Source organism: Chinchilla lanigera, unplaced genomic scaffold (assembly GCF_000276665.1).
Source record: "Chinchilla lanigera isolate Chin_1 unplaced genomic scaffold, ChiLan1.0 scaffold00052, whole genome shotgun sequence".
NCBI classification, from domain to species: Eukaryota; Metazoa; Chordata; class Mammalia; order Rodentia; family Chinchillidae; genus Chinchilla; species Chinchilla lanigera.
In genome coordinates, this window is record NW_004955453.1 from 15,179,528 (window position 1) to 15,201,830 (window position 22,303).

The following is a 22,303-nucleotide window of genomic DNA, read 5'->3' on the forward strand; positions in this document are numbered from 1 at the left end:
GTCATTTGTAGGCAAATGGGTGCACCTTGAGACTATAATGTTAAGTGAAATAAATCAGACACAGGTGCTTAAAAATTGCATGGTTTCTCTTGTACGAGAAACCAAAAATGTAAGTAAAGAGCAAAGTAAAAGATAGATAATAGAAAAAAAGAGAAAGAGGGAGGGGGGAAAGAGGAGGGAAAATGCAGGTGGGAAGGAAGGCAGGGGGAGGGACATGAAAAGAATTAGGATGTTTGTGTACTCCCCTCAGGATGAATGTAATCATTATGTACTGCAAACGTGTACTAATAAAAATTTTTAAAAATAGTTTTTTTTTTTTTTTTTTAATGTTTAAGATATACATGGGCCCTGTTTCCCATGTTGCAAAAAGTATTAAAAGCTATTAACGGGGGCTGGGGATTTAGCTCAGCGGCAAAAGCGCCTGCCTGGCAAGCGCAAGGTCGTGAGTTCAGTTCCTGGTACCGGAGAAAAACCAAAAAAAAAAAAAAAGCTATTAACGACAAGTCTTCTTCCCACCTGTCTCCATCTGCCCAGTTCCTATCCCCAGCCCCTCCACCCTCAGGACCATTTGTGTGCTTTATTTTTATTGCAACCACGGATACCACTTTGGCAGCTGGGGCTGTCAGACGGTGTGATGACTATGCCAGTTGGGCCATGAAGGGTACAGCTCAGTGCAGTTGGTTGGATGTAAGAGAAAATAGATAAGCCTGCATCAAAGATGGAGAAGTTTGTTAGAATTTACTGGAAGCTTTCCTTATGAATATGTAAGGGAGCACTACCAGAAAAGGAAACTGTTCAAGTCAAAGTGTGAGAAGGTGTTTATGATGGACTGAAGATCTGCCTCCTCCATAGATTAATTCAGTTTTTAGTTTTTTTTAGTTTTTCTCTGGTACCGGGAACTGAACTCATGACCTTGCGCTTGCCAGGCAGGCGCTTTGCCACTGAGCTAAATCCCCAGCCCCCTCCACAGATTAATTCATATGTTGAAGCCCTAAATATTCCAAATGCACATGCAGGTCCGGGGATATAGCTCAGCGGCACAAGCACCTGCCTGGCAAGTGCAAGTTTGTGAGTTCGATTCCCGGTACCAAAAACAAACAAACAAACAAACAAATGCACATGTGATAGTGCCTGGAGGTGGGACTTTCTGTTTTGTTTTTGTTTTTTTGAGACAGAGTCTTTCATGTAGCTCAGGCTGGCCTCAAATTTGCATTTATCTTTCTGCCTCTTTTTGAGGGCTGGGATTATAGTTTGTGGGGTCTTTTTATTTTGGTACTGGGAATCAAATTTAGGACCTTGTGCTTGGCAGGCAGGCGCTTATGCCTCTGAGCTATACCCCTGGCCCAGTGTGCTGGGATTATAGATATGAGCTACCACATCTGGTTTGGAGGTGATGGCTTTTAGAGGTCATTAGGTGTAGGTGAGCTCATGAGGGTGGGGCCCTGTGAGATGGGATCAGCATCCTTAAAGGAAGAGGAAGAAACCAGAGCTCCCCAGTCCTTCGCATGAGGACATATCAAGAAGACAGCAGACTGTGAGCGAGGAAGGAACCTGTGCGGGAACCCGGCTGCTGCTGGTCTTAACGCTCTGGGCTCCAGACTGTGAGAAATCATTTTCTGTTTTTAAGTCCCCTCCCTACTCAGTCTATGCCATTTTGTATGGTAGCCTGAGCTAGAGGACTGAAAAGCTAAGAGTTTCACTTCTTTCGAATTTGCTTTGTCTAGAACTTTGCAGAGTGGGTCCAAATTTGTGTATTTGAAAATGTGGGGTGACTCGAAGAGGTTTGAGGACTGGGAGGAAGGGTCTGTGGGCAGGAAAAGGTGGTTGGCCCCAGCGATAGGACTGGTAAATGTTGAATCCTGTGACAACTTCAGGAACTTGGGAAACACTTGGGTGGTGATGGCTCACACTCTGGCCATGGGTAAAGCCTTCTCTGGGAGGGCTGTAGAGGAGAAGGCATCTATGAGAAAACTGCAGCGTTAGAGTCTGATGAGCACTGCTAGTCCAGTTTACTCTGGGGCGCTCCTGTGGGGTAGAGGGATTCCCCCCGAAATTATTTCACCTGACCTTGCCAGTTATTTAACTTGCTTGGAAGATAATGCTATTCTCTCCTGGACTGGTCTTGAAACCACAACTCTTGTTCTTCAGGACTAGATTCTTTTTGCCTTGCTTGGTCTCAGGCATTGCCAGAACAGCTCCTGCTTTGCTAAATCATCGCTTACAGTCCTGTGGGCTGACTTCCCTCCTGTTATTTCCAGCGGCTGGAGGTGACAGAGATAGAGGGCACGTCACTGGGAGTCTTGCAGGCTGTAGAAATAGATCCGTCTTTTGTTGTTGTAGATTGAACCCAGGATCTTCATGCAGAGCTAAATCCCCCCCCACCTTTATTTTCTTTTGAGACAGGGTCTTTCTAAATTGCCCGGGTGGGGCTCACACTTGCAATCCTCTTGCCTTAGCCTCCCAGAGTGGTGAGGAATGTGTGATCCCAACATTCTTTCTTTGTATTGAGCTTCTCTCTGAAACAAATTATACTGCAGCTCTACTTGCCAAGCTCTTCTAAGTACTATTTAGAATAGAGTGGTCAAATAGATAAGGAGCTTGGTCTTCCTGATGCTTATAGTGTCAAGAGGAGGGAGAAGGAGACAGTAAATATGGGACTATATGATAAACAAGCAAAGCACTTGGGAGGTTAGGAAATGATGAGTGAAGTGAGCAAAGAGCCCTGAAAGTAGAGTGGGGTAAAGGACACCAGGAAGGCTGGAGGAGGCAAGAGTACAAACAAGAGGACAGGGTGGCCTGGGGTGGGGGAGGAGCAGGCAGCAAGCCTGTGGGAAGGTGGGTAAGTTACTTGTAGGGTTCTGGAGGAAGAGTTCTCCAGAAAAAAAACTGATGGCCCAATGCCCCAAGGCGGGAGCAGTGCGGGAGGGGTCAAGTGGGAGGATCCTATTAGAAGGTGTTCTGGGTTAAACTGTGCCCCCTTACCCCAGTCACATGTTGAAGGCCTAACTCCCAGGACACTAACATGTGACTTTATTTGGGATTGTTTGTTGCAATGGTGTCCTTATAGAAAGGGGAAATTTTAACACAGACATCCAGGGAGAATGCAGTGTGAAGATGGGTGCCGAGACTGGGTGATGCCGCTGCAGATCAAGGAGTTTCAGCAATTGCTCACAAGTCTCCAGGAGCTGGGGAGGTGCATGGGATAGGCTAGCTTGTCCCATACATTGCTTGAAAAGAATAGCTCTTTGACTCCTTGATCTTGGATTTCTCCCCTCTGGAACTCTGAGACAGTAAATCTGCACCCTTTAGACCACTCAGTTTGTAGTACTTTCTTTTGGCAGCCCTAGTAAGCAAATACAATGAGTAATGAAGTGGGATTGGGGTAGAGGCAGAGGCAGAGTGAGGCCTTGAAGGGCATTTTAGGACTTTGGCTTTTATCAAATTCACTTATTTTCATGAAATGAAATTTACTGCAAAAATTCAAGCATTATTCAACATCAGAAAATTGTTACGGTTTATATGTAGATGTCTGCCGAAAGTTTCAGGGCTCATAGGTGGGCTTTTGGGAGGCGATTAGATCACAGGGGTGAGATACTCATCAGTAGATTAGTCCATTGATGAGTTTATAGCTAAATGTGATGCTGGGAGGTAAGGCCTGGTTAGAGAAGGTGGGTTACGGGGTGTGACCTGGAAGAGTCTATTTCCCTGTCTCCTCCATACCTTGATCTCTCTCTCTCTGCTTCCCACCACTATGCCATGAGCTGTTTCTTCTCTGTCATGCCCCTCTGCCGTGCTGCCTGGGCTTGGAGCCAGCCAACTATGGACTGAAAGCTCTACAACCTGGGAGCCAAAATAGACCTTTCCTCTTTAGAGTTGAGGGTATCAGGTATGATGTTCTAGTAACAAAAAAGTAATTAAGACAGATTTTGATACCAGGAATGGGAGTGTTGCTGTGATACTACCTGGCCATCTGGTTCAGAAGCCTGTGGAACTGGCTTGCAGGAGGAGTTTGGAAAGATTTGGAGATGCTAGCTGGAGAAGCATCTCTGGAATGCTGTAAGCTGAGCTTGGTGTGGGATTCTGGTCAGAGCTCAGAAGACCAGAATGTTGATAGAAATGCAGCTGATAAAGACCAGGTTCAGGAGGTTTTAGCTGGGAACTAAAAGGACTCTATTGGCAGTTGAATTCTAGGCTGTGTGTGTTATGCTTTGGCAGAAAAATTTTCTACTTTTTGCTCATGTCCTGAGACTTTGGGAGAGACTGAGGTTAAAGGTAGCAGGCTAACTCAGCAGCAGAAATTTTAAGGCATACAGACATTCAGGCAGTGGCTTTGGTACTGTTGGGCGCTTGTAGCCAGATCTAGTTGAGAATAAAGAGAAAGTAGCACAGCTGAATTATTTTAGAAGTTTTGAGTTTGGCCCACAACGAAACCCCAGGAAAGATGAGTATTAGGGACTGATCAGGCTCCTGACCTCCTAAAATGAGCTACAGTGAAGGTCTAAATAAAAGAGACAAGTAATGTGATTTTTGGGGAGTCCAGGAAGATTAAAACTCTCTGAAGGGTAAGACCCCAAGTCTTCTGGATCACACCCATATTTATTGGGTTTTTCAAATAAAAGGAATAGCTGAGGGAAAGACAGGAAACTGAGCAGGACCTTGGGAAGTTTAGATCAAAGACTTCTCGGAAAAGTAAATTTTGTCAGTTAAGAGGACTGTCCCATCTCTAAGGTCGACATTTACAGCAAGAGCCAAATGGCTGCAGCTGCAATCTTTATCTTAAGAACTGGAGTGACAGCCAGGTGTCCTCAGCTGCGCTTTATCTTGCCTTCTGAGGTGTCACAGTGTCACAGACCAATACAGGCCTCAACTGTGACTGTTGGCTTGGAAAGTTGCACTTACTTCATGCCAGCCACTGTTCTTAAAGTAAATCACTTAGGCCTGGGACAGACTCACAAGTAAATGTAGACAGCCAATTGATTAATTTTAAATCCTGCTCAGAGCCACTTTGTGGTGGTCTCCATCAGTTGGGGCCTGTAAAGGTGGAGCAGAGGAAAGTTTGTTTACTAAAAAATTAACATTAAAAAGAAGCAAAGTACTTTGGATCTGGACAATACAGAGGATGTCTTGAAGAAATGACCCCAACCTTTACAGACTCGTGGAGGGAAAAGGGAGACTTCTCTGAGAAGAGAGCCCCAAGTCATCACTCTCCAGGAACACTGCACCTAGGGAATGCAAATTGAATCTCTGGGGTTCAGTTTGCTGTGCTCGGTGATGCAGGCACTTGGAGGCCTCTGCAACCACAGAAAGATGTAAAAGGACTCGGCTGCTGCTCCAGCTGGTGGCAACATGGTCATCATTCATGGGCTGGTTTTAGGTAGATGCGCAAGGCAAGAGTTGTGAGGTCATGGAGGATTCTACCTAGATTTCAGAAGAGTGGGTCAGTGAACCTATAGGAGGACAGTGTGTGAAGCTGTGAGTGTGAAGTACAGTGGAAGTTGGAGAAGCCAGGGACATGGATCATCTGAGAAAAGCTGCAAGCAGTGAGCAAAGCCAGTGCCAGAGAGAAGCCATGAAGGCTGCAACCATTGGCAGCGCTGTAGGGGCAGAGCTGCCCATGCAGCATGAAGTTCATATCTCACCTGATTGCCCCAGTGCTAGACTTGAAACTATTGGATTCAATGTTTGCCTTGCTGGATTTCTGTCTTGCTTCAGTACCATTCCTTTCTATCCCCCTATTTCTTCCTTTTGGAACGGGAATGTTTACCCTGTGCCTTCGTATGTCAGCAGTGTTTAACCTTCTTTTGATTTTCACAGAGGCTTATAGATAAGAGTTTGCTTTAAATGTCAGAGGAGACTTTGCACTTGATTTTTCAGCAATGCTGAAACTGTTAGGACTTTGGCAACTCTTAGAGATGGACTAAGAGCATTTTGGCATAAAGGGATGTACATGTATCTTTTGGGGGCCAGGGGCAGAATGTTAATACGTATATTTGAAAAGATATCGCACATTCATGGAAGAATAAATGTTGTTAAAGAGTCCATACTACCCAAAGTGATCTATGAATTAAATGAAATCCCAGTGAAAATACCAATGACATTCTTCAAAGAATTAGAAAAAACAATCCTGAAATTAATAAGGGACACAAAAAAATCCTGAATAGTGAAGGCAATCATGAGCAAAAAGAACAAAGCAGGAAACAGTACACTAAAGACTTCAAAATACTTCAAAGCTAAAGTAGTAAAAACAGCATGATACTGGCATAAAAACAGATATGTAGACCAATGGAACAGAATAGAGAGTCTAGAAGTAAATCCACATATCTGCAGCCAGCTGATCTTTGACAAAAGTGCTAAGAACACTGATTGGGGAAAGGATGGTCTTTGATAAAGGATGCAGGGAAAATTGGATATCCACCCGCAGAAGAATGAAGCTAGATCCCTATTTCTCATGAGTTACAAAATTCAACTTAAAATGCACTAAAGACATAAATGTAAGACCTGAAACTATGACCTGAAACTAAGACCTGAAAGTACTAGAAAAAAAATACAGAGGAATCATTTTAGGACTTTAGAATGGGCAATAATTATTAGAGTATGACCCCCAAAACACAGGAAACAAAAGGAAAAATAGACAAATGGGATTACATCAAATGAAATCTGCACAGCAAATAAAGAGACAATCTACCCCTTGGGAGAAAATATTTGCAAACTACATCTAGCAAGAGATTCATATCCAGAATATGTCTAAAACTCAATAAAAAACCCAAATAACCCAATTGTAAATGGGTGATAGACCTAAATAGACATTTCTCAAAAGAAAACACATAAGGGGTGGATAGGCGTATGAAAAAATGCTCAATATCACCACTCGTTATAGAAATGCAAATCCAAACCACAATGAGCTATTACCTCACTCCAGTTAGAATAGCTACAATTAAAAAAAATGGGAGATAATGGGTGCTATTGAGGATGTGGAGAAAAGGGAACCTTCACACACTGTTGGTGGGAATGTAAATTAATATAGCCATTATGCAAAACAGTATAGAGTTCCCCCCAAAATTAAAGATGGAACTACCCTGTGATCCTGTAATCCCACTACTGAGTATATGTGTTCAGGGGAAATGAAATCACCGTCAGAGAGACGTCTGCATGCCCACATTCACCATACTACTATGCACAATACCTGAGAAACGGAAACAGCCTAAGTGTCCGTTAGTAGACGAACGGGTAAAGTGAACCTGGTATGTATGTACCACAGAATATCACTGCCATAAGAAGAATGAAATCCTGTCATATGTGATAACATGGGTGAAACTAAGGAAGTATCAAATGATCTCATTCATGTGGATTTTTTCTTTAGTTTTTTTGAGACAGGGTCTCACTATGTCTTCCGGATTGGCCTTGAATTCACTATGTAGCACAGGGTGGTCTCCAACTTGCAGTGATCCTCCTGCCTCAGCCTCTAGAGTGCTGGGATTACAGGTGTACCACCACACCGATGAAAAAAGCTTTTTTCTTTTTCTTTCTTCTGTGGTCTTTCCCTTATGGGACATGGTGCTTCTTACTTGCTATGTAATACTGTGCTCTCTGAGGCACTGGAATGCTCACAGGAAGTGCAGGCTGCCCTGGTGCCCGGGGCCTGTGGCTGGCCTTCGTTGTGCTGTACTAAGACCCCTTCGGATGGGGAACTGAGAGGTCTCACCCCAGTGATGCAATAAGAGATGGAACTGAGCCTCGCATGGTGGCACCCACCTGTAATTTCAGCACTCAGAGGCTGAGGTGGGAAGCTTTCAAGGTTGAGCCCAACCTGGGCAATTCAATAATTTATAAAGAACTTGTCTAAAAGCAATACAAAACAAAAGAAAAGAAAAAGCCTGGAGATTTAGCTCAATGGAAAAATCCTGAGTCCATTCCCCAATACTGGAAAAAAAAAGGTGGGACTGCAAGTGGGCTCCAAGTCCCCATGCACCAGGTGGTCCCGCCCCACTCCACTTACGAGCACAAGTCCCAAGGTGACTCTGTGGAGCTTTTCTGAGCTCAGGGCCCCAGACCTCTGCACGGCTCACAAGCCCTCGGTGTTTGTCACGCGTGCGCCTAGGACACAGCCGGAACCAGATACTTTGTGCCTTGGTGGGAAGAGCAGCCTGCAAGGGATGCGCTGTGAATCTCGACCAGGCACAGGCTTTGTTCCCAGGCCCTGCCTGCTTAGGGTCCAGCGGGGAACAAAAACTTCTACAAAGGAATTGGGCAGAGTCTGAAAAAAGGGAGACAATGGAGTGGTGAGCGGTGCGGGTGGCCGGAGCAGGAAGGGGACTTCAGGGGCGAGGAATTAGGAGCTCAGCAGGGCAGAAACTTTCAGGGCTGGGCCTTTGCTTGTGCAGCCCCCCTGTGCAGCCGGAGCTGAGGACAGAGGGGTACATCACCGTCATAGTGTTATTTCTTTTTTAAAGAAAAATGGCTATGTATTTTTTTCCTCAGGCAACATCAAAAGACATAAGAAAGCAAATATCCATACGCCTGCTCCCCAAAGATGACCACTGTTAATGTTTTGACTCCAGCTTTTACTCTGTGCATATATGTACATGTTCACTACAAAATGTTAGACTTCGTTTTACTTGTTAATCCTCATTTCCACTTAGCATGCCGTTATATTTTATAGCACTAATTACTATTGTTATTTTTATATTATTATTTTTAATAGGAGCATGGTATCCTTTTTTTTCTCTTTTTGAGACAGGGTCTTGTTATGCAGTTCAGGCTGGCCTTGAACTCACTTCGGAGCCCAGGCTATCCTTTAACTTGCAGCAATCCACCTGCCTCAGCCTCCCAAGGGCTGGGCTTACAGGTGTGCACCAGCACGCCTGGCTGCTCTCCTGTTCTAGAGGGCTACTATAAATACTTTTTGAAGGACACTGAAATTATTGCCATTTTATTGTTATGAACACCTGTGATAAACTTTTTACCCATTCCTTCCCTTCCTCCTTCTCTTCCTCCTTCTCCCTTCTTCCTTTCCTTCCTCTCCTCACATTAAATGTAACTGCGGAGATAAAGCATCTGCATTTTAAAATATTTTGGGTACACATTTCCCCAGTAGCACCTTTGAGAGAAGGTTTGTATAAAGACAGCTAAAAGTGACTGAACACTTATTATCTGTTAAGATCCTAACATGTATTAACTCACTGAGCCTCGTAGTGATTCAGTGAATAAGGCCCTGCTTTATTTTTTTTATCTTAGTAGCACACATTGATTGGCCATAATTTAAACGTGCCATAATTTAACGAATGTATACAGTGTAGTGTGTGATGATCAAATTAGCCAACATTTCCTTCTCTTTATACATTCTTTTTTTTTTTTTTTTTTTTTTTTGGTACCAGGAATCGAACTCAGGACCTTGTGCTTGCCAGGCAGGCACTTATGCCACTGAGCTATATCCCCAGCCCAAATTTTATTTCAATTTGAACTTTTTTTTTTTGGCACTGGGAATCGAACTCAGGACCTTGCACTTGCCAGGCAGGCACTTATGCCACTGAGCTATATCCCCGGCCCCGTTTCCTTCTCTTTAAACATTCAATCTTTTTCAGTCCTCCCATAATGATTGTGTTTACTTATGCTGCACAGTGCGCTATTTTAATACACGTGTGTACGATATGTACTGATCACATCGGGGTAATTAACATCACAGACTGATAAAGTACAGCTGGCATTTGAATCACGGTCTGTCTGGCTCCCAAGAGAGATTTCTGGGTCCCCTTGTGAGCACTGGTGAATCTGCTCAGGAAGGGAGTCCCTCAAATGGGTCCTCAAGGGGCCACTTTAAACGTTCTTCTCTAGCTTCTGCTGGAGCTTGGCTGTCAGGACTGGGACTGCCCTCCGCCAACTCCTGCTCTAGCCTCTTGTCACAGTCCCCCTCGGCCACAAGGGGGCAGCAGTCATGCCTGACGGCCTTTCATCCTCCATGACTTTCGTTTTCTAGAACTTTCAGTGTGTTGTGTTGGCTGCAGGTTCAACTCACCTTGAACTAGTCTTGATAATGAAGAGAATGTACTGGTTTGTGTGATTTTAAAGTGCAGAGAGAAGCTGGACACGCTGTGGTTAGGACCTGGCTGCGTCTCATTCTCTCGGCTCTGCCCTCCTCTGTGCGTGTTGGTGTTTGTCTTTGCATTGGTGTTACCATTTACGGTAGCAAAGTGGCTGCCAGGTGCCACAGGACAATAAATTTGCTTTTTCACAGGTACTGAACAAACATCCCGACCTTTGCTCTGATTGGCTTGCCTTACGTCACATAGGTACCCTCTGAAGCTGTCACTGTGGTGATGAGGGTGTCACAGGGAGAGGGGACAAACACTTTTCTACCTCCTTTTCCTCCACTGCGATCTGCAGAGCCAAATGGACTCTTCAGGAGGAATGTGAGGAGATGCTTCCATGGGCATCAAGCTGGCACAGGGACAAAAACCGTACACTTACAGCACATCGTGCGGCTCACACTGACTTGACGGAAGCCGCCACAGAGGGGAAAAACAGAGTGGGGAGAACAGCTTACCCGCAAGGTGCCCCCACGTTTTGCCAGATGACTGCACTGGGGCCGCACCTGTCACAGTCAGCACGGAGTGTTCTCGTAGCACGAGGAACAGAACAGCTCGGAGTAAGAGCAGCGGTTGTAACTGAGAACAGAGTGTGGAAGATGTGTTGGGTGGGCTGAATTGCTGGAACCTTTCCAAATGGGAACAATTTTATTCTGCCTCTCCCCCTTCTCCAGTGAAATGCGCTTTCCTACCGCAAAGGGAAAGATTCTTTTCAACCCTTGTCCTCTAGATCCAGCCTCCCGTGGAGACTCGAGCGATCCCGATTGTCACTCGGTGCTCATCCGGGTGCGCTGCTGGGCTCCAGGGTAGACCAGACCAGACCTTTCCCGAGACTCTGTGATTCATTGCAGTAAAGGGGGTTCGTGAACCGATTTGACCAAGGGCTTAGGAAAAGCAGAAGGGAACTAACTATCCACAAAGAACTTTAAAAACTGGTTTTGGACGGGACTGCTCTTGACCCTAGTCTTTTTCAACGCATAGAGCTCAGGGGGCTCACTGTCTGGAGACTGCTGCCCCCTTGTGGCCAAACTGCTTCCCCCACCGCCTCGGCTTGTTCTTTAACGCGGCACACGGACGGACCTGTATTCACAGGCGAGGCCCTACCGTTTCTTTTCTCCTGTGTCCCCAGTCACTGTTTTCTGGCACGGAGCTTCCTTTTCCCTGGGTGATTAATGAAGGGATGTCCCTTCCTTTCTGGGACCACCCCATTTTCCGGTCAGGGCAGCAGATCCCAATAGTCCAGGATCAGCGAAAGTACTGGAGGGTGAGTAACGCCAGGGCAATTGTCTCCTTACACTTCCTGCCACTATAAATGTAGAAATGTGACCAGAGCCCAGGAAGAGAGCATGACTTAGCTTGGACACCGTCCCTGCAAGTGGCACAATGGTAGGCACCAGCCGCGCACACAGCTGGCATTTGTGACAGGGGCAGGATTTACACTCCTGTGGTAGGTGTTGACTTCAAACAGCAGAGCAGGCTGGGCAGGGGCACTGCCCGGCAAAGCAGCCCCGCTGTAGGAAGTGAAGCTTTCAGATGTACACTCCGGGCTGACAGTGATGGACACTCGGATGGTGCTGGTGATCCAAGCTCATGAGCTACGTCTAACGTCATTCTTTCCCCAGCCACTGGCTGAGCGTGAACTGTGCTCTCTGGCAGATGATACAGAGATGAATTAAAGGGAGGCCTTGCTGTCTAGCAGCTCATAGTGAAGGTGAGAAGCCTGGCTCATAGACACACCCCTACAGTACCGCAGGGTTCGTGTTATAATGGAGACATGATTTTAGTGCTGGAGGAATAAAGCCAGGGCACAGTAGTTAGCTGCTGGCCGCCTCATGTTGGTTGCAGAAAAGCGGTCCTTCACTTCGGAAGGGAGCAGCAATAAGTCTGCAGCTCTTCTGCCACTGACGGCCCCAGCCCCAGCGGTCTCTCTGCTGTCTAGCTGCACTCTAGGACTGGCTCAGGCCCCCAGCTCCAGAGCCATTTGAGTGGATCAATAATTGGCAGTAATAGAGCAAAAGAGGGGAGTTCAATTTTCCTCCAAGTCTTCTCTAGGCCCCAAAGAAGCCTAACATTTAAGTAAAAGTTGTGTGCTTGCTTCCAAATACAGTATAAATGTGGTCTTCTGCCTCCTCCCCGCCAGCCAACCCCCAAGTCCCTCCTACCGTAGACTTCTTCTGAAGCATTTGTTGTAAAATGTCAAATCTTTTCCACATTTATTACTTTTTATTTCTTGTTAATTTTGGAAATTATTTTTTTTGGGGGGGTTGAAACAGGGTCTCGCTATGTAGTTCAGGCTGGCCTTGATTTCACTATGTACCCTAGGCTGGCCTCAAACTTGCAGTGATCCTCCTGCCTCAGCTTCCCAAGTGCTGGGATTATAGGTATGCACCACCACACCCGGCCAGCTTTTCAAAACTGAACTCAGGGCCCTACCACTGAGTGCATTCCTAGCCCTTTTAAGATTTTTTTTAAATTTTGAGATAGGGTCTTACTAAGTTGCCCAGGCTGACCTCAAAATCTGTGTTCCTGTTGCCCAGCCTCTGAAGTAGCTGCAATTACAGGCATGTGTCACCACACCCAGCTCAGCTTTACTGTTGTCAGGAACGCTGAAAGTTTTCAAAGGCCATCTACTAGGGAATTTGGGGAACAAATGATAAAAGTGATCATCACAGAGTGGAGAATTCAGATACTGGAACTTTAACTCCAACTTCATACCTGGTAATCCTCCTTAGTTCATACAGATCCCTGGAGTCTCTGATGGGCTGAGATCTTGTATTAATCTGTTCCCAAATGCAGACATGGGTGGCGCTCAGGAGGGAGGTGTGGTCTTGTGTGGTTTCTCAATTTCTCTTTATTCATCTAGTTCCCTCTGTTAGGTCACTCTGGTCTCTGAGCTGCTGTCTTCTACATCAGACACACTTGGCTCGTGCCTCAGGTAGGAAGCCTCTTGTTTGGCAGGACTTTCTTTGGGGTACGAGGGTTTGTTTAACTTTATTTTAGAAAATGCCCTCACTCCTATGGGATCTGAGGGCTGCTGCTAAACTGGCCTCTTTCCTCCACCTTCTTTTGACTGTGTGTTTGACTCTAACCTCCTATGTGGATGTGGTTGGTGTTAGGAGGCCACGGTCTCTTCATCCTTTCTTTTGTAGGACAGAGTTTGACAGTTGCCCGTTGGATGTTTATTGCTTTATCCTAAGATTTTTGTCTTCTATGGAAATGCAAATACTGGCAAGGAGAGAATGTACTAGAATGTGTGGGGTGAACTATCCACTAGAATGAACTTATCAGAATGCTAGACCTGGAAGTAGACAAGGAGTTACCTTCTTTGCCTCCTGTCAATGTGCAGAGAGAAACTGGAGATCTACAGGGGAAAAGGGCCCCAGTCAAGCTTACTCAGGAGAGAGTGGGTACCCAGGTCCAGACCCCACCTGGATAACTTCGGAGACTTTCAGATATTTCTCTAGAGAATCCTGGGGGCTTGGGGGTGCTCCGTGGGTGCTGTCTAAGCAGAGAGAGTAGCACATAATCCTCTTTCCCCCAGCAAAGTGGCTTTGATCTGTTCACAGATTGTGCTTCTGGGCTTTGGACAGTATTTCATGATTAAAAAATAACTACTTGAAAACTTGCTGAATGTGGATATTTAGGAGGGGATTTTAGGGAACAAGATGGAGATTTTGTCCTTTCACATGCTTAAACTTTCTTTAGACATAGGACCAAAATGTTTACTAGTCATTTAAGACAGGCTTAAAATATAAACTGGCCCCATCATCTGTTGGTTTGATGCATTAGTTCTGACTTTACCAACAGCCATTCTGTTTATCATGTTCAGTATAGTATTCAATAAATTACATTAGATATTCAACATTTTATCATAAAACAGGCTTTGTGCTAGAGGGCTTTCCCCCCTACTGTAGGTTAATGGACTCTTCTGAGAATGTTTAAGGTAGGTGAAGCTAAGTTATGATGTAGGTCAGGTGTACTCCATGCACTTTTGACTTAGGATATTTTCAACTTAGGAAGGATTTACCTGGATGCAACCCCATTGTAAGTCAAAGAACATCCATGTAATGTAATGCAGTTAAATGTCATCAGTTCTTTCTCCTAGCATATTTTAAGAAGGGTAAACAAGAATTAGGGAGAACATAGAAGGAGAAGTAAGGTAGAAAGCGACACCTGTGCAGGCTTGCTCCTTCTACTTTGCTGAGAGCTGGCCTCCCCCTGAATGCATGAGGCCATCAGGTTGGTCCCCCGTCATCTTAATGCACAGACATGGCTGAGGACAGAGAAGGGTAAAAGGGGAAGAGTTCAGGCTGGAGGTAGAGTCGGGGTGGTTGTAGGGTCAACTAAGGGCAAAAGTATCTTCCCTGTATTCTGTCTTATCCTGTACTCGGGCTGGGCCTCTGAATTATGGAAGGTTGGTGCCTCTGGGCAGCCAACTTTGAAAGAAGCTCCAACTGGAGGTGAAGAGGGGAATCGCTGGTTGCCAAAGCAAAAGAGAAGTAAAAGCTGTCCCTTCACATCTATAACGAGAGCGATTTCAATCTGAGTTACTAAATCACTTTTTTTTCCTTCTCACCTTTCCACTAGAGCCAACCATGGGTGAATTTCAGAACTTCGTTTGGAGTGTTTCTGATGAGATGTGGTTTGAGGGGTTTGAAAATTTCACTGGCATGCCACCCACAGGAGAAGATTTTAGACCCTGTGATACGGACGCTGATGTGCTCAGCAGCTCTGCTCTGGTTGCTGTCTATATCATGGTGTTCCTGCTGAGCCTGCTGGGAAACTCTCTGGTGATGGTGGTCATCTTATCCAGCCAGGTCACCCGCTCTGTCACTGATGTCTACCTGCTGAACTTGGCCATCGCTGACCTGCTCTTTGCCCTGACCTTGCCTGTCTGGGCTGTCAACAAGGAGAAGGGCTGGATCTTTGGCACACCCTTTTGCAAGATCGTCTCTCTCCTGAAGGAAGTCAACTTCTACAGCGGCATTCTACTACTCGCCGGCATCAGCATGGACCGCTACCTGGCCATCGTCCACGCCACACACACTCTGACCCAAAAGCGCCACTTGGTCAAGTTCATATGCATGGGCATCTGGGTAGTATCTTTGATTCTCTCCTTGCCCACCTTCCTCTTCCGCAAAGCCTTCCCTCTAAACGAGTCCATCACTGTCTGCTACGAGTTTCTGGGTAGTGACACGACCAAATGGCGCCTGGTGCTGCGCTTCGTGTTCCAGATCTTCGGCTTCATCCTGCCACTGCTGATCATGCTGTTCTGCTACAGCTTCACGCTGCGCACACTGTTTAAGGCCCAAATGGGGCAGAAGCACCGGGCCATGAGGGTCATCTTTGCTGTTGTGCTTGTCTTCCTGCTCTGCTGGCTGCCCTACAACCTGGTGCTGCTTGTGGACACCTTCATGAGGAACCACTGGATCGAAGAGACCTGTGAGCGCCGCAATCATATTGACCGAGCCCTGGAGGTCACTGAGATCTTGGGCTTCCTCCACAGCTGCCTCAACCCCATCATCTATGCCTTCATTGGCCAAAAGTTTCGCCAAGGACTCCTCAAGGTCCTCGCTGCCCGCGGTCTGATCAGCAAGGAGTTCTTGGCCCGTCACCGTGTTCCCTCTCACTGCTCCTCCAGCACTATCGCTTCAAACCTCTGAATTCCACTGGTGAAAGAGTCTCTCACTCTCTAAGGAAAGAAGAGCCATCAGCCCAAGGTTGTGTGGGTGGGATAGACTGGCTCAAACAGATCCTCTGGGTTTGAGGGGCAACTACAGAGTGTGGGGGAGTTAGGGACCGGTGCCTCAGGGACCACCTCAGCCTTCTGAGGAAGTGCCAGAGACCTCCAAGGGCCAGCTTCACACGGCCGTGAAAAGGAGCAGCCTCATTTCTGTTGAACTTGTGCATCTTTGATCCATTAACTAGGTAATTAGCATGGTCACACCTGTAGCCCGCATCTTACAGTAAAGCAAAGAACTAGGGCCAAAGCTGTTTTCCCAAATGGGCAGGACCCTCTTGTTAGTCCTTGCTGGATCATCACCCCAAACGCCGAGCATGTCTTAAGCAGGCTGCATTTTTTCTGTGCCCTCTGATCTCATGGGACTCTTGTCCCACCCCTTGCAGTTGTAGTATCTGCTGAGGATCTCAAGGCAGGTGCTGCTGAAGCATCACACCACCAGGTGGCCTTGTGCTGGAGCCGGACATAATTTCCCCTGGGGTGCTGTGGATGTTCGGGAAACCAGTGCTATAGCATGAAGTCCTCTTTATTCCATGATCAGAGACAGGCAATGAACATGCTGGATATGTGCAGAGCTGTGGATGGAACAAGACTCACCCTCTTGACACTTCCAACCTGACATGGAGCATTAGCAACCTCACAGACCTGCACACACTTGGCAGTCAGCCGGCCAGCCCCATATTTCCAATAAAATTTCTTTCCTGGGGTGGATCTCGCCTGGCTCCTTTGTATTGTACTAGCCACCCCCCCATGCTTCCTTGGAATTACTGTAGTTTCTGTTTTCCATCCCTGAAGGCAAAACTCTTCTGTTTTGTTCACTCTACATCCCTGGTGTCCGACACACTGCCCAGAGCCCATTAAATGCTCGGTCAATATTTATTGAATGAATGAATGGTGTTAAAAAAGCCTGAGCTCACTCGCACGCCATCTGCTCTCCGAACCTCTTATCTGTTCTCTCCCTGTCACCCTCCTGCTGTCCTGGGCAACACACTTCGCTCCTCGAGGTTGACTTTGTGCTTTATCGTCATTCTAGTTTTGACCTGTGAAGTGTTGAAAGTGAGTACCGATGATGTCGGGGTTCCTGTGATTACTAATGGCACAGACCCAGCTCCAAAGAGCTGGAGTAAATCTGGGAAGGTGCTGGTTTATGTGGGACGGGAACTGTCAGGATGGCCTGAGACTGAGGCTCCCAGGAGGGATTGTGGTCAAAGCTGAGACGGGTGAGAGGGAAGGAGGGAGAAAGAAGCCTCCGTTTTTTGCTTTCCTTACCTGATTCTTTCTGATTTCTTCTCTGCTTCTCTCCTGAGTCAGATCTACCCCTGAGGACGAGAGCCCCTGACTCCTTTCCCACCAGCCTGCCTGGAGAACCTCGTGTGGGCCAGGCAGAGGCTCCTCAGAAACCTCTGGAAGCTTCCAGAAACTCCTAAGAGAAGGCTTCAGTGACAGTCCAGAGAGGTTGGAGTGAATGATGAGGCGGGTACAGGGATGGGGTGGTAGCTTGGGTCAGGTGAAAAGTCAGAAGATGAATGTCAGGAATAGGGAGAGATCTGGAGGTCAGGATGAGCTGAGTAAGAGTCAGAGACTTGGAAAGGGATTAGAGACAGGGAGAGTCCATCTATGGCCAGGACCAGGTTGGAGGGAGGGTTAGGGTGGGATAAGTGTGGGGGTGTAAGGAGTCCCAGGGAGGGGTCAGAAATGGAATGGGTGTCAGAGAGGCTACAAGGCTGGAGCAAAAAGCCTTCATTGGTATAGCCTCCATCCTCTCTGGACTATCATTGAAGCCTTCTTCTAGGAGTTTCTAGCAGCTTCCAGAGGTTTCTGAGGAGCCTCTGCCTGGCCCACACGAGGGTCTCCAGGCAGGCTGGTGGGGAAGCAGTCAGGGGCTCACGTCCTCAGGGGTAGCTCTGACTCAGGAGAGAAGCAGGGAAGAATCAGAAAGAATCAGGTAAGGAAGGTAGAAAACGGGGGCTTCTTTCCCCTCCTTCTCCCTTAGCGTCCCTCCACCTCTTCTACTATTTCCTTAGCACCCATCTTCCTTCTCCTTCTTTCTATGTCACCCTAAGGTCAACTGCCTCAGGTCCCCTGGAAGTAAATGAGGGTCCACACTGGGTCTAGAGAAACACAAACAACCAATAAACATAGGAAAAGACAGCCAGGATTGTTTGTAATTTGATGAGAATTAAACAGTAGTAAAACAGCAAGCGAGAGTTTTAAACTGAGGAGGGATATAGTTAGAACTCTTTTCAGACAAGTGTAATATTAGTTGATTAGGTTTTTTAAGGTGGCACGTGATTCTGTAGGCATAGCTCAAGGTGATTTAGGTGATTTAGGTGATTTAGCTTTCCTTTTTTTTGAGACAGGGCGTCCATATGTAGTTCAGTCTAGCTTTGAACTCACTATGTAACACAGGCTGGCCTTGAACCCATGGTGATCCTCCTCAGGATCACCTCCTGCCTCAGCCTCCCGAGTGCTTGGATTACAGATATGGACCATGATGCCTAGCTTGGATTTCAGATTTTTTTCAATGTCAGGATTTTGTTTTTTTTTTTTTTTTTTTTTTTTTTAATGTCAGGATTTTGATACTTCATTAATACAGTGTATTGACATACCAAATACAGTGGTACCTGGGTTCACAGACTTAATTCTTTCTATGATTCTGGTCACAATCCAAATTGGATGAGAGCCAAATCAAATTTAGTGGTTAGGGTCAATGTTGGCCTTATGGGGAAATTTGATTCAAATCTTGTCCAATTTGGTTTGTGACCAGAATTGTGGAAAGAATTAAGTTTGTGAACCAAGGCACTGCTGTACTGGTGTTTCAATCAGTAGACAGGATGAGGATCAGATGGCCAGGAGGTTCCCCTCAGGAAAGGGCTTATGCCCAGGATGGGTCTGGGATCATTGATGGGTGAATGTAAAAATGGAGCCAGGGTCAAAAGTGGCAGGTGGTCAGGAATGGGGTTGGGGTTTGGGGTGGGGTCTGCATCAGGGATAAAGTAGGGGACAGTGGTTGGGATATGAATGGATGCTCTCATAATGTTTGCTAATTTAAAAAAATTAAATTTAGCCATGCATGGTGGCATATATCTCTAATTTCAGCACTCTGGGAGGCCGAGGCAGGGGGATCCCAAGTTTGAGCCCATCTTGGGCAACTTAGCAAGACACTGTCTCAAAATACAAAGCAAAATAAAGCCAGGGATGTAACTCAGTGTGAAGGCGTTGGGTTCACGCTCCAGTACCAAGATAAACATTGTTCTGTAGGTTTGGCTGAAATGTTCCAGCACCAAGGAGTCACCTCACAATCTCCCATTTTCCTATAAACTAGTTCCCCTTTCTGCCAAACACGGCTCCTTGCCATCTCTTGCCCTCCTATCCGGCAGCCCATTCTTGCTTGCTGCAGTAAAAATACCAGCTGATAATCCAGGTTTCATCCCTTAGAGATTCAAGATTGCCCCTTTCCCAGCAACTGGCGTTTTAATAAGGACCCTTCAGAAGCTGAAAATCTCCCAGATGTAAATGAAATAAAATGATCATCTTCCCTTTGTTCTACAGATCTTTCCAGAAACCCCTCTTCCCAGGGATGAGCACTCACCTACAGATGGCGCAGAGTCAGCCTTTTGCTGTTACCATGCTCTGGGCTTCACCTGCAAAGCCACCAGGGGCTCACACCTGGCCTCTCCCTGTTGTTTGTTTCCATCCATCCTGCTATTCTGTCTTTAAACCCAATAGCTTGAGGGTAGAAATGAATTTTTTTTTGCAAAAAGTAGTAATAGTTGAGTTTTTAAAAATTAGTTTTTCTTTTCTTTTTTGAGACAGGATCTTACTAGGCTGGCCTTGAACTCACTATGTAGCTCAGACTGGCCTAAAACTTACAGTGATCCTCCTGCCTCAGCCTCCTGAGTCTAACATTACAGGCATGCATCACCATGCCCGGCACTTAGTCTTTCTTTTTTAAATCAAAGTAGCTTCCATACATTGTTAAAAATGTGAAATGGCTTTCTAGCGCTTACAATGAGAACCAGAAACCTTCCAGCCCCAATCCTTGCAGGCAAAGACAATGAGTTCGACTCTCAAAGATAGTTTGCCAATAGGGTCCACATATTTCTCAAAATTGTATTTATTCTGCTAGTTCTTGACCCCTCTGCACGTTTTATGTGCTGCCTATGGATTTTCTACTATGACTGAGAGTTTCATGTTCTCTCAGCTCATCTGCTGCTTTCATCCCAGCCCAACCAGACACAAACACTGCCTTCCCATTGTCCCAGGACATCACATTTTTGGTCCAGCCAACATTTTGTTAAGTGTTTGCTCAGTCCGCTGTTCACAGGTGGATGTGATGTTTCATGTCCTTTCTTTACACCAGCCCTGTTTTCCCAGAATCTCATAATAGGATTTTCCGTTTACTTATTTCATCAGTCCCAGATGCCTCTCCTGCTATATTCACATCCATTTGATAATCCTGAATATGTTTAAACCTTTTTTTTTTCAGTACTAGGATAAATCTCCTAGTTCATTTTTCTTGACATGACATTTTTCTTCATTTATTTATTTATTTATTTATTTTTGGTTTTGGTTTTTCTCCGGTACCGGGAACCAAACTCACGACCTTGCGCTTGCCAGGCAGGCTCTTTGCCGCTGAGCTAAATCCCCAGCCCTCTTCATTTATTTAAAACAGTACTAGGGATTGAATCCAGGGCTTCGCTCCTGCTAGGCAAGTGCTCTCTACAGCTGAGCTGCACCTACAGCCCTTGGCCTGTTAATTTATTTTCTTTCTTGAAGACTTCTCTCCTGGAACCCTTCGTATTCTTGCTCCAACATGGAAAAGTTGCTCCCAGACCTGCTCCTCTTTTCTGAATTGCTTTGACTAGACAGTATTTTCAGATGAATTTCATATGTTTGTCAATTAGAAAAATATCCAACTGGGATTTTTATTTGGATGATGTTGCATCCATAGACCAATTTGGAGAACAAAGATGTCTTAATACTGAATGTCCTGGATCATGAGCGTGACACTTTTCTTCATTTATTTAAATCTTTAATTCTTGCAAAACATGTTTTATAGTTTTGATACACAGATTTGCATATCTGTTGTTAGATCTACCTTTATTTTTATTTTATTTTATCGGTACCGGGAATTGAACTCTGGACCTTGTGCTTGCCAGGAAGGCGCTAGCACCACTGAGCTATATCCCAGGCCCAGGTCTACCTTTAAGCATTTTGTGGATTTAGGGGAAGCTATTATAAATGGAATTTCACTTGAGACTAATGGTAGTTTTATTTTTTCCTTTTTTATGGCATTTATTTCTTTTTCTTCTCTTACTTCAGTGAGACCTCCAGTACGGTGCTGAATAGAAGCAGAATAGAGCAGATACCTTAGATTTTTCTGGGTCACTTTATTAAATATGGTATTAGCTATAGATCTTCAGAGTCTCTTTATCAGGTTGAGGAAGTTCTTTTCTATTCATAGCTTGCTGAGATTTTTAAATATTATTTATTTATCTCACAATATTGGTAAGAACTCATTTTATAATTGGTACTGAGAATAAAACTTTTCTGAGGAAAGGTGTTGGCATTCCTCAGGAAAGGGTAAAGTGAAGCCATGTAAGTTGGGAAGTCCAATGCCCAGTCTTTTTAGGAAGTACAAATTTATGTAGACAAATTGAAAGACTTTGGGATCCCAAGTGTATAGGCTGCGGAGCCTACGACCTACAACAATGCACTGAACTGTTCCGAGCTTCACTTGTAACAGTGTCTATACACAGTGGCTGTTAACGTGAACATTTCCGAAGTAGCAAGCTTGACTGACCTTTGTAACGGCAAAGCACTCTGGTGTATTAGGTGTACATAGCAGCCAACAGTCTAGTGATCGCTGTTACTTTTTGGCAGTCAGCTTACCGATATTTCCAAACCACACTTCTTCCAGAGCAGTATAAATCAAATTGACCTTTGATATTGAATTGGAGGCTCTGAGGGAAAGCACAGTATGTTTTATAGAACTGGCACAAAACTGTACATTTTGTTCAACAGGAAGAAAGAAATGCTGCAAAAATTACTGTGTCACAGGGGTGGCCTATAGTCATAAATGGCATATTTCTCCTCCCAGCTGGCCCCCAAACACTCATGATATTTGATATAAAATAACACAGTGGCAAACAACTGCATTAAAAAGAGGACTTTTCTTCCAGCGTACATAGAGTGGATGACACTAAGTGATTCTAAGTGAGGAGAGGAGACAAACAGGTTTTTTTTTTTTTTTTTGGTCTTTTTGAGACAGGGTCTTATTCTGCAGTTCAGGCTGGCCTAGAGCTCACTTTGTAGCCCAGGCTGGCCTCGAACTCGCAATGATCCTCCTGCCTCAGCCTCCTGAGTGCTGGGATTACAAGCATGCGCCACCACGCCTGGTGACAAACAGGTTTTGAAAACATGCATAAAGAGTTAATGATTTTGGTAGCATGAAAGTAAATGAACAGAAAAATTGGGA

At 45.5% G+C, this 22,303-nt stretch overlaps 1 protein-coding gene and 1 long non-coding RNA gene across 5 annotated transcripts in view; one reads left to right on the forward strand and one right to left on the reverse strand.

Moving 5' to 3' along the window:
* The window catches only part of LOC102016342, a 29,551-nt gene extending 16,657 nt beyond the window's left edge, over positions 1 to 12,894 (reverse strand). The window contains exons 1-3 of the long non-coding RNA XR_262744.2: positions 12,798 to 12,894; positions 10,541 to 10,661; positions 7,997 to 8,254 (exon numbers count right to left, since the gene is read on the reverse strand). This is a non-coding gene — a long non-coding RNA (uncharacterized LOC102016342). The remainder of the gene's footprint in view (positions 1 to 7,996; positions 8,255 to 10,540; positions 10,662 to 12,797) is intronic.
* Positions 1,500 to 16,697, forward strand: Cxcr1 (chemokine (C-X-C motif) receptor 1). 4 transcript variants are annotated; one of them, XM_013519957.1, is made up of 3 exons: positions 1,500 to 1,601; positions 12,946 to 13,017; positions 14,670 to 16,697. In XM_013519957.1, exon 3 carries the CDS (start codon positions 14,678 to 14,680, stop codon positions 15,743 to 15,745), a length of 1,068 nt encoding a protein of 355 aa, XP_013375411.1. In that variant the 5' UTR covers positions 1,500 to 1,601; positions 12,946 to 13,017; positions 14,670 to 14,677; the 3' UTR covers positions 15,746 to 16,697. The 4 variants fall into 4 exon arrangements, with proteins under 4 accessions (XP_013375411.1, XP_013375412.1, XP_005395722.1 ...); XM_005395665.1 differs by lacking the exon at positions 1,500 to 1,601 and adding an exon at positions 10,563 to 10,642 and having other exon boundaries at positions 14,670 to 16,533; XM_013519959.1 differs by lacking the exon at positions 1,500 to 1,601 and adding an exon at positions 11,779 to 11,793.
* The last annotated feature ends 5,606 nt before the right edge of the window (positions 16,698 to 22,303 follow it).